Below are 12,506 nucleotides of genomic sequence, written 5' to 3' on the forward strand. Positions count from 1 at the left end.
CATCTGGGAGGATCTGATGGATGAAATTTCCTTTATGATTTTCCCACAACCCTCTTGGTGAGAAGCATGCTGCCAGAGAGAAGTTTAATAAGCTGAGAAGCCGGCGGTTACAGCCGACAATGCTTCCACACAGCTCAGCGGTGCTGATAAAACACCTTCAACAAATAACATTTGCTTCAGTAGTCTCTTTGGGCTCACTGTGTTTGGAGCATACACACAGCCGGTTGCTGCATGTGTGTGCAGTCATGCAACACTGTTCTGTCTAACAATATATTTCCCTACTAAAAGGTTACACAGTTACATATCAAGCAGTGTCAGCAGGGTCTGTCATGGGTATTTACAGGTAAATTAAGAAACTGTTATACCAAAGAAGGGGCTTTTTATATTTTCACTTATTTTGTCACTGTACACAATGGGCTAATATCAAATGTGCAATCACTATAGACTGTTGTTACACTCAATTCTGCATTTTCAATATTTTGTAATATACCTAAATAGAAAAGCACAAAGTGTGTTAAGTGTATTAAATGATACTGTGGTTCATTTAACTTGTCTAACTCAGACTGGTGAAGCTTCAGATAATGCTTAAATATGGTTTTGGGATCTTTCAATGGCCAGTATACAAGAGGAACAGTCACAGAAAGCAAAAATTGATGCCTCACTATTGTTTTAAGATAAACTTGGAAAAACAGTGATAAATGTAGCTCTGGTGAGCATACAGGGTACTACAGTATGCACTGATCGCATACCAAATGCAAAATTCTTACATGCAGGTCACAGGGTTCAGTGAATGGTTATATGAAAACATTGTGAATCAGATGCTCTCACCTTCACAGTCACCAGATCTCAACACAACTGAGTGTTGAACCAGCAATTGATTTTTTTTTTCAAATTGCTGTACCAGCTGTGTTGTATTGATGTTGTGAACCTTTTTACCTTGTATCTTGGTGCGTTGTGTCTCAGGTGATGGTGTTTGTCCATGCTCGGAATGCCACAGTGAGGACGGCCATGGGGCTGATCGAGATGGCAAAGAACAGTGGAGAAACATGTTTCTTTCAACCAGACCAGGGTCCTGACTACGGCCACTGTGAGAAACAGGTAGATAAAGTTTTCAACCATCTGTGTTTAAATCCTTTGTAAATATAGAAACGTCATCAATGTCTTTTTTCAGCTTCTAAATTAAATTAAATTAAATAAGATTAATTAGATAATGATAGATTCTTTATCCTGTCAGTGATATTTAGACAAGTAAGCTTCAACCACATGTCTGTATGCATATGATCAAAACCAATACCGCACTGTCAGGGTATGTGATGGGTACTGTATATTGGACTTTTTTTGTTTTTGTCCATTTCAGCATTTTCCAAGCCTGAAAGTTCTGAGAAGAGCTGTGGATAAAGATATCAGAGGTTATGTTGTGTGATCCTGGTTAGCCAACTGCGATTACAAAAAAAAAAAAAAAAGGGCAATGCTTTTCATAAAGTTCCTTTTTGAGACAAAAACAGCTACAAAAATAGCCACATCCATAAGCTTTCAACATAAAAGGCTTGATCACACTGCCAGTTAAACCACCAGTTGACAATATGGAGTGTGATCACTTTTGTTTTAATAGAATCCCCTTTTAAGAGAAATCTGTGCAAATCACTGTATGTATCTGTTACTCAAGTGAACTCTCAACTCTGACACACAAGCTTGTGCCACTATAACAGCAAACACTTACAAAATGCTGAACTAATGCTGTCATAGCCTATTAGCTTTTTTCACCATTCACATTTACATTACTGTACCTGTAGCCAGATACACTGAGCAGCTCTTGAATAAACGTATTATTATTATTATTATTATTATTGTTATTATCATCTGTTAAAGACCTAGCTAGCTTGCATGCTAAGTGGCAGTTGCAGTCTTGGAGAACTATTGTTGCTGGCTAGCGCTAAAGTGTTCCCAACAGTCTCGTGTTTTAGTGGTTAGCTTGCCAGCTACAGTCATTAGCCAGCTAGTCCCAAAAGTAAGCTTTTAGCCCAACCTATTTTGTGAAGATGTGCTGGTAAGTTTTGCTATAAACTTGTTTACAATTTTGGAAGTAAACTGTAAGGAACCATGTACAATATAAACCTTTGCCAAACCAATAAAACCAGAGGGAAAGTCACAGATACCGAAAGCCCCAAACCTAATAATAAAGCAGTATTTTTATGTATGAAAGACAACGAAAATAATCAAATGTTTTTCCTTATTTTTAATTTTTTTTTTTTTTAAGAAATACTTGTATTTGTTCAGATACACTAACCTGCTCTACATTTCTACACTTCTCCACATCTACACTGAGAACAATATAGAATGTGTATGTAGTTCTGGGAATTAATCAGGCAGAGCCAAAAAGAACAGATCTGACAACAGAAAAGAGAGCACCAGATTTCCTTATTGGTACTACATAGCATGTGTGGGCAGGCATGAGAGCAGAACACTGATTGTGTGTGTGTGTGTGTGTGTGTGTGTGTGTGTGTGTGTGTGTGTGTGTGTGTGTGTGTGTGCGTGTGCGTGTGCGTGTGTGTGTGTGCGCCTGTGTCTGTGTCTGTGTATAATTAATGGTCTCTGTGCTGTGAGAGTACACAGAGGTGGAGCTATATTCCCCCTCAGAGGATGGTCAGTCAGACTCCAACTCCCATATTTAAATCTCCTGCAACAGAAGGCAGAGTGATAAATTTAGTAACCTTTTCCTTCATTCCCTGGGGCTGAGCCAAGATTGATGTGCCTCTAATCTTCTCTCTATTTAAATAGGATATGTATACAAATCACATCACTTTTCATGCTTTCTAAAACTGGAAATAGAGACAAGAGATTACGTTTGGGGAATAAAAATGGTGTGCTTCGGCCAGGTTAGTCTTTGAAACAGTACTTTAAAAGCCACTGTGCAACTGTTCCTCCAGTATATGTACATTAATTATATATGCACAAACTGTGTGTTAATTCACCCCTAGCTCTTCTGCCTGTGTCCCAACATAATGAGTATTATCCAGTCCATTAGGCTGTCTTTGAGTGTTTGTCGGTCTGTCCTGCTCTGGTGAAGGAAGAGGCATCAGGCTGACTCCACTCTAAGCCCACACAGAGATAATGCACTGCCTATTTGCACTCTGGAAATTGCCCCACATTAATATTTATAGGTGTTTTTTAATCTCTAATATGCATATGCAGTGAAATAAAGCACCTCTAAGGTCAGTCATATAATTTAGCATTTATTTATCCAGCTTTAAAAGTCAGAAGTGATTCCACTATATTTTTCTCTCTCCTAATGTTATTTAATTGGCTTAATCTCGGGGGGTTGGAGAGGCTGTCAATCAAGCTTAGATATCTTAATGCACCCACTCGAATCAATTCTTGTTAAATACCGTTTTTGGTGAGCCAGTGATTAAAAAGTGCAGTTTGATAAAATAATAAAAACAGGCAGAAAACACTCTCTAAGAGGTCATTTTAAACAACAGTGCTGCCCTTTGATCATATGTGTCCACATTTAAATGATGTATTATCAAGAAAGCTGTGTGAGCATGAGAGAGGAACAGTTAAAAACGATGCTTTGAATAACCCTTATTTCTCGGTTGTAATACCGCTGTCGAAAACAATTAGCATCAGAACATAGAGGGAATACTGCCTCCAGTATTGCTGGTGATTGATTAGATGAGCTTAAGGTCAGCAAAGTTTTGTGGTCAACATAAACGCACTCTCAGCTCATTGCCTTGTTTAAGCTTCATAATTCTGAGGGGAAGAACTAAAACACTGAGAAGTTATGACATTGTTTTTTATTTTTTATTTTAACAAGAGGGCCTGTGTATTCAACGGTTACGATTTAAATGTATTGTCATTTTTTAAAACACAAGGTTTTAAAAAACAAAACTATGTTTGAGTCCTTAGTGCTACATCTATTTTATAAAATGGAGTGTTGATGAATTGAGAAGTCTCACAGCCTGAGGAATGAAGCTGCTCTGTAGACTGGTGGTACGGCAGCAGGTACTTCTGTATCTGTTGTCAGATGGCAGCAGAGTGAACAGACTGAGGCTGAGTGGGTGTTGTCTTCTAGTATCTTTGGGCTCTGTGCAGATGTCTCACGTCACTGATGTCACTGATGCTCTGTAGATGGTACCAGTGATGTTCTGGTGGTTTTAATCACCTGCTGTAGAGCCTTCCTGTCCTGGTCCAGTTTTTGATGTTTCCAGTCAGGATGCTTTCTGTTGCCCCTCTGTAAAAGTTGACCAGATTCCGGCAAGTTTTTGTAGGAACTAGAGGAGGTGTTTTCTAAACATAAAAGAGCATTTCTGTTGAAATAGAAATTTAACAAAAGTAAGCCAACATCTAATTAATGTCATTACTGAAAATTAAGACATTAGCACATAATGCTGTTTCCCTTGTGGGAGCCAGTAGTGTCTGTGGTGCTTGCACCATTAAATGTTAATTGTTTTCCTTGTGTTTGACTTGAATGCTTGAGGAGGCCAAAATGAAATCAACAAAAAGTAAGGTCTTTACAAAAGTAATCCTAGCAAATATGGCTGCAACTCACTTTTATTTTGATAACTGATGATGATAATCCACCGGAATTTTTTCTCGATGAATCGATAAAATTTTCAAACATAATTCCTAAACCCTTAGGTGCTGTCTTACCACTGCATGTTTTGTCTGGCGAGGCAAATTCATCAATATTGTGAAATAATAAATGTTTAGTTTCAACAAAACATGGCAATAGGAGGAGTAATTTAAAAAAAATAAATAATAATGATCTAGTGTCAATGTGTGTGTGTGTGTGTGTGTGTGTGTGTTCGCGTGTGTCCGTGTGTGTGTGTGTTTATAATATATATCCGAATAAGCATGGATTTCAGGCCTCAATGTTTATGATGTCTTTGCAAATGTAAAGGCAGTAGCAAAATCACTGCAAGGGTGTAAAGCTGCTGTGTGCAGCGAACCTCTGCCTAAAGCTCTCCCCAGAGACTATTGTATTTGAGAGTCCGTTTGACTTTCATTTGCTCCAACTCTGACAATCCAGCCTCTACCTTCCTCTCCCTTTACCTCCCCCCCGTCTCCTTCATTTTTTAATATCCAGTTCTCAGAGATGAAAAAACCATGTGACCGGTTCCAGATGAGAGAGAAACTCTACTGTGGAGGTTAAGAGACACCTTGTGGTCCCATGAGTCCATTACACAAATAATGCACAGACCTATCATGGGTTATTGAGGGCAATGAAGTTTTACTTTAGCACTGATGTATGGTGTTTTTGGTGGGCATTCGTATTCTGTATGAAAGATTTGTCTGTTAAAGTAGGGACGCTATTACTTAAGAGATTATATTATTGATGATGTACTGTAAAGGTAGAAATAGACCGTAGAGATGTACCGCTACACCTTTGCTTTTCTTGTGAGGATGTCTTTCTCTTTATACTCTCCATCTCTGTGGTCTTCAGATGTGTAGCTTTCATGTCATTTTGTTTGACAAGATACACCGATACAGACACACTGATGCCTGCAAGTGCAGAGCCTCCAGGGACTCCACTGCAACACCAGAGTAGGCTCATTAATATCTCTGTTTGCTTTCATTGGTGCTATTTTTACAAGTCTGGTCCACTGCGGTCCTTTCATTGTGTCAGATCCGTGACAGCCTGTCACCATGCCAAACCAGCTCCCCAGTACACTGATCAACAACAATGAGCCGCAACTCAAAGGCTGAAGGAAAATAGGAATGACACAGCCGAGTGACAAACACACACATCACAAAAATTGCTGCTTTAAATAGAAACATGGCTTTGTAAAATAGCAGGGCAGTGTGAATAAAAACTGGATACCTCTCTATCCAGTCTGGCTATTCTGGTATTACAGCTCATCTGCAGTCTCATAGCCTCAGGGAGCGGCCTTGCATGTTATCATGGTAGTGCATAGCAAGTCCATTTTCCTCTTTAATTACTTCTTCATCAGCATTAAAACAGCTGAGTGGTGTGTTAACTGTTCTGCTGTGCCACCCACAATGTTCAAGAACAAAGGACTGGTATCATACACTCGCTTTTTTTTTGTCTGCACAAACAAGCAAAGAACTCATCAACAAACACACTTATGCAAACAAATATGACCTCGATTACTACTGCATTATATTCTGTTTTCAGTTGCAGTTTGTTGGTGAGCAGACACATTTCCAACGTTGTTTAGAAATGTTTTTTGTCCGTTAATGGCTGTACATAACACACCATCTTGTCTTTATTTTGTACCTGTAATTTCTGAAAATCTGTATATCAGCACAGACTTCATAGCAGAAGTAACATTACCTTATAATTAAGATATATTGTATAGTATAAGTTAATTAAAAATTATTTATTTATTAAATATATTTATTTCATTTAAAGCATTGATAAATACAGACATTTATATGTGTTAACATCTCAGGCTTCATAGGCTCAAGCAAAAGGGAAAAGGGAAAAGTGACAGCAGTAAAGGAAGTTATAGGAAACTAAAACATGTATATAAAATCACTCTAAAACACTTTGTGTAGTTAGTAGACTAGAAAATAACATGTACTTTACAGAAGCTCATTTCAGTTCCACAACAGCACAAAAGACCAGCCTCTGTTGCCTCCTACTGGAAAGACCTTCAAAGGCTCACAGCAGGTCTAGTCTACTGCAAGATGATTGATGCCAGATAAGTACTTTTGAAGTAGAGCTTTTCTATTTAGTTTTTTTTTTTTTTTTTCAATAATCCCTGTTTGTTCATCAACCACATGTGACAAAGATATGTAATGGAGGCAGGATATTTTACAGTTTACACAACTATTGTCTGATATGGCATCAGTGCACAGTAAACGTTTTCAACTGGGTGCATATTTGGTAACATATAACCAATACCAATATACAGTATGTATCTGTGGTCAGCCAATAATATCTAAAATAACATATTAATTAGGCTTTTGTTATATTTTTATATGTTTACAGCAATAGTGTATTGAAAGAGGTTTCAAGAAGGTTGATGAACAACCAAAAATCTCCCACATTGAGTTATCTCTTGAAGCCATTTTCACTTCATCCACTCATCTCAAGTTGCGCTGACAACATTAGAGAATTGAACTAATATTTCCTGTGAAAATGCGGCAGCAGAGAGCAATTTGTTTTGTTTCATTGCTTTTCAGAGATGTGCAAAACAGTGGTGCTTAATGCAAAGCAGATAAACCACGACTGGCCCCATTTTCTACAAAAGTCGCAGGAAATTATCCCTCGCTAAATTGTGCACTGTTGGCAATGATTTGCAGTAAGTTTAGTAAATACCCCACGTAGATTGGGCTAAACCAGAATGGGATATTAAGAGACAGGCAGATTGTGATAGAAAAGTGGAGTAGAGTGGGTGTAAGTGGAAACTCATCCTCCCACTCTCTACTGCCTATCCAATATTAACAGCAAGCCTGTCTGAGCACCAAAAATTATGACAATCAAGGGCCACTGAATGAAATTAACAATTAGCCACCCTACCTCAATTTAACAAAGTAAATGGATAGTGCTCATGAAAGTCAGTGTTGGTGGTGATGGCATGAGACAGAAGAGATCTACTTTATTCGCCACTCCTATACAGAGCACAGAGCTCACAGAGATAACATTTGGCACATTTCTGGTGTGATTTTACACTTTGAAGTCGCAGCTTTGAAGCTGTAATTTGCTGCTCAAAATACTGATGTTCCTACATCTCTAAAAATGGTTTGCTTCTTGTCTGCACACTGTTACTGAAAGGATCAGGGATCTGTGAATGCTCAAATAAAATAGTCAGAAATGTAAAACCAGTTAGTTACACCTACCTCTATTTAGTGGTCCTTAGAGAAGCTTTGACAGTCTCCTGAATAGTTTATTTCAGCTCTGGTGTTAGCCGATGTTCTTTATAGTCACAACAATGATAGACAGTGAGTGGAGCTGGCAGCTGGCTGTCTGTGGACAGAGTGAGCTCTGCAGCAGGAGCAGCAGTGAGCAGCAAGGCCTAATGGGACCTGATCAGGAGCTTAGGTCACTGCCATCTCAAATACAGCCATGGCACAGCAGACATCAGCGCTAACTCACCTTAGATTAGATGCTGGAAGCATGGCTGTAACACACTCTGACACCTCAAAGCTAAGCCTCAGCCATAGCATTTCAATTACCTACCTTCACCAGCTCCCATGGATCTCAACAGCACATTGCACAACCTGGCCCTGAGGACTTCCACCAGGCCACAGTATGCTCTGTTCAGCCATATATGACAGCATAGCATGATTTCTTTTTGTTCCATTGCATCATTTCTTATGGGATTATATATAAAAAATCACTGCACAAAGAATGAAACTGGAAATGGATGATTACCAGCATAACAAATACACAGCCATATCAATAGTTAAGAGAAGATGAAAAATGCTAGACATGTGTAGAAGGTAGGGTTGCTGGGGGGGCACACTCCACAGGGGCCCAACCACTACTGGCCCAAGGGTGGGGTTGGGCACCAGTTGTGGTAGATTAAAATGTACACCTGTGTTAGCAGTAGGATGACAGATTTTTAATGAAATGAATCAAAACCAATTTGGTTTATATAGCCCATAATCACAATCACATTGCCTCAGTGGGCTTTACAATCTGTATAGTGAACGACCTATGTCCTCTGTCCTAAACACAGGTGTCCATCAACCAGTGTGAGATGAACACGGATCTTACAATTAAAATCTGGATACAGCATCAGAGGCAGAGCCCGTCTATTCCTATGAAAGCTGCTCAGTGGCACATGAAGCCAAAAGAGCTCAACTTCCTGGGTAAAACATCTGGGATCTTCTGCATTGCAGGTCCCACAGAGCGTGTGCACTAGAGACTGAGCCGGCTGACTTCTGGTTTAGCCCCCAGCTACTGTAACTTGAAAAGCGATGCAATTATTTAATCATGCAGCTCTTCTAGACTTTCCAATAGTTATTGTGACAGAATGCCAATTATGATAGTGAAACGAGACATTTCGTGGGGATAAAAAAAAGTGTATTCACCGATTTAAAGCCACGTCTTTTACAAGGTTAACTTATGGGGTCAAGTCTTTTTGCATAATGTGACATTGTAATTACGCAGTTAGGCCACTACGGAAATTGCTGTTAAAGCCTGGCACTGTTCCTGAGGGCTTGACACTCCACCTGCATCCCAAAAAAATGTAGCTTGGGATTTGTTTTTTTTAATTCCATACATTTTCTATAGATATCAATATAATATCAATATCGTAAATGTTTTGGGCCATGATTATTTTCTGATATTGTGACAGCCCTACTACTAGCTTTGCCCCATCAAGCCAAAATGGTAGTGTTACTTTATTGCAACACCAATGAGGGATCCTTGAATCAGCTTGAGCATCTCATAATTGTTGGTCTATGTACACAACTGATTCTGTTTTCACCCTTCTCAAGCAATCATACAGTTGTATGAAGGACTATATGTAGGAGGAACTGGGCAAATTGAGGGTGAAGTAGTGCAAATCATATTCTTAAGAAAGGTTTTCGTTCTCAGGTGAGAGTTTTTTGTTGATAAATAGAATATATTACATAGAGAGACTGGCGTTCCAAGAAAAAAAGACAGCAAAGGTTTATTGAAATGTCTCAATACAACCTTTTTTTTTAAGTTTAACTGGCAATGTTTTGTCTGTCAGGAGGAAAACCTCATGAATAGGAAATCAAGGTGGAATCTGGATGAATGGATCTACAAGCTTGTAGCATTGATACAGGAGACCCCAGTTTGCACCTTGTATCTGCTAATGTTGGTTACTTGAGCTTGACCAGGAATCACTTTTTTAAAAAAAATTTTAACTAATAAATACGTTTCTTTTTAACCCAAACCACAAGCTTTCCCTAACCCTAAACAAGTATTAGGCCTGAGCCTAACCAAACATATACTGCAGCAATGGCAGATTAGAATGAGATTAGATTGTTTTCTCTTTTACTACCTGAGTGGGGGAGGAGAGACATGGGTTTCTGACCAAACACTATTGAACACTGATTACTGTTGGAATATAGAGCTAATTAATACATATTTAGATTTTTTTTTTTTCACTTCATGTTTGACCCATGGGACCTTATTTCTGAAAATGTTGTATGGTAGAGAATGGAGACGGACAAATATTTTTTTGATCCAGTTTGAATTGGGATATCAACTACACATATCATGTTTGTCAATTTAAGTCAAGAAAGTCACAGTTTGTCATAAAACTAATGAAAAAAAGATTGTGAAAATATGTAATTAGCAGCTTGTTAATTAAGCTTGTAAGTTAAGTAAAATATCATGCTACATTGTCTCGCCAACACCAATATGGCCGCCGCCTTGAAAAAGCATTAACAGTTATGTGAAAAGAGAGTTCATTAGTTCTGTAAGCTGCTCATATACAGGACCAGCTTTACAGTGTTTAAGTTACAGGTTTTGATGAGCGTTCGACTGCATCTTTCTTGACTTATCTTTTACATTTACAAACATCATGTGTGTACTTAATGGCATAATTCAAGCAGGATCAAAAATGTACTTTACTAAATGTAAAGAGGATCTGTAAAATACAGTGTGTCCTCCATGACATTTCAGAAATGTGTTATTTATTTTTACATATGTGAAGCAAAAGTGGTTATTTATCCATTAGTAAGCATAACAGAAGATAAACTACTGTCTCCATTAACAATGATTAAGAGTAACAACAGCAACAGTGCTCTCAACAGTGCTGTAGAAATAATTTCAAGTTTTCATGTGAAATGAACAAATTAATTGTTTTCACATTATGGAAGAAAACCCGTACTTCTGGGATGTTTTACCTAATTTTCAGTCAGACATGAGTACACCTGCTGTGCTGTTTAGTCTCAGTCCTGCACCTGTATGCACAAGGTTTGCATACAAATCCAGACATTCATTGCATACCAACCACTCAGTGTGTGTGAGGGAGACAGCTGCTGGCAGCAATAGGCTTTCACTTCGCGGTGCGGCTGAGTGCTGGCGCTGACCTCTATTTAGATGCCCAGAGAAAGAGATAAAGCCCTGTGATGAGGGCTCCCCTCGAGCCTGGCCAGGTCACAGCCTACTGTCAGTCACCAGCACACGTCAGTCTCACACTGTGTGTGTGTGTGTGTGTGTGTGTGTGTGTGTGTGTGTGTGTGTGTGTGTGTGTGTGTGTGTGTGTGTGTGTGTGTGTGTGTGTGTGTGTGTGTGTGTGTGTGTGTGTGTGTGTGTGCGTGCGCATGCAGTCTCTGAGCTGCAGATTTTCTTTGAATCCGCAGCGAGTCAGCACCTGTGCATTTTCATAAAATTCACCTTGATGCCCTGGTAATATCTTTGTGCTGTTAGTGTCAGCGAGTGTCTGCTGATTCATCTGTTCTTTCTGAGCCACTTGCACAATGTCATGTTTTTGTTCTAGAGTATGTTTTATTCTCAGTTGTTCTTGTTATTGTTGCTGTTATTCTGGGAAAAAAACAGCAACAATTATGACTCACTTCTTTTTTCTCTGCAGTCCAACATGATATTGGCTCTGAACTTACTTCCCACTGTAGACCCCCCCGTCACATGCCCTCAAGCATGTTTCTTTCCTTTCTTTGAACTAACCTTTCATGCCACCTCTTTCAGATCCAGCGCTCCAGAAACAAGCAGATGAAGGAGATGTTCCCAGAAGGCTTTGGTATCCACCATGCTGGCATGTTGCGGGCTGACCGCAGCCTGATGGAGAGCATGTTCTCCAAAGGTCACCTCAAGGTGCTGGTCTGCACTGCCACCCTGGCCTGGGGAGTAAACCTGCCGGCCCATGCAGTTATCATCAAGGTTCTGTTCTTTTGAGTTTCTTTGTTTTACTTTCATTCTTTCTCGCTTGTATTTAGGGCTAAGGACCTGTAAAAAATTTGGCTCCAGTATTCACTTCATATTTTTTCTCGGTGCTGTATGTTACCAAACAAACTTTCAATAAATACAGTTACCACAAAGGTAATGGAGCATTTAGAGTTCCTGAAGGTCAGAGACTTTTAAACTGTAGTGACACCAAGTATGATCACACTACCTTTTTGTTAGTGAATGTTTCAGTATAGTTTCAAATATTTAGAAAGCTAGTTTTAGTACCAATGCACACTTCTTCAGTACTCATGATTGCTTATGACTAATTGACAGTATTAAATATCAAGCTCTCCCTCTCTCATTTCCATGTAACAAGTTATTTGGCCATTCTCAGCACATTTCAAATTAGCAGCTTTCTCCTCATAGGTAATAAGATATTCACAGAAATATTTTTATGCTCTCTGTCTCTTGTGTCCATAACAGGGTACTCAAATCTATGATGCAAAGCGCGGTGCCCTGGTGGATCTGGGCATTCTGGATGTCATGCAAATTTTCGGACGGGCGGGTCGTCCCCAGTTTGACAAGTACGGAGAGGGCACCATCATCACCACCCATGAGAAACTGAGCCATTACCTGACCCTGCTCACTCAGCAGAACCCCATCGAGAGTCAGTTCCAGGACAGCCTGGCCGACAACCTCAACGCTGAGGTCA

General features: G+C 39.4%; 1 protein-coding gene across 1 annotated transcript in view; it reads left to right on the forward strand.

Annotated features, from left to right (window-relative positions):
* ascc3 (activating signal cointegrator 1 complex subunit 3) overlaps positions 1 to 12,506 on the forward strand; it is a 180,035-nt gene that overhangs the window by 112,862 nt on the left and 54,667 nt on the right. The window contains exons 14-16 of the mRNA XM_084356676.1: positions 964 to 1,098; positions 11,597 to 11,788; positions 12,278 to 12,502. Coding sequence (XP_084212802.1) covers positions 964 to 1,098; positions 11,597 to 11,788; positions 12,278 to 12,502 — 552 coding nt within the window. The remainder of the gene's footprint in view (positions 1 to 963; positions 1,099 to 11,596; positions 11,789 to 12,277; positions 12,503 to 12,506) is intronic.

This window comes from Pagrus pagrus (assembly GCF_965226575.1).
Source record: "Pagrus pagrus genome assembly, chromosome: 7".
Classification (NCBI taxonomy): domain Eukaryota; kingdom Metazoa; phylum Chordata; class Actinopteri; order Spariformes; family Sparidae; genus Pagrus; species Pagrus pagrus.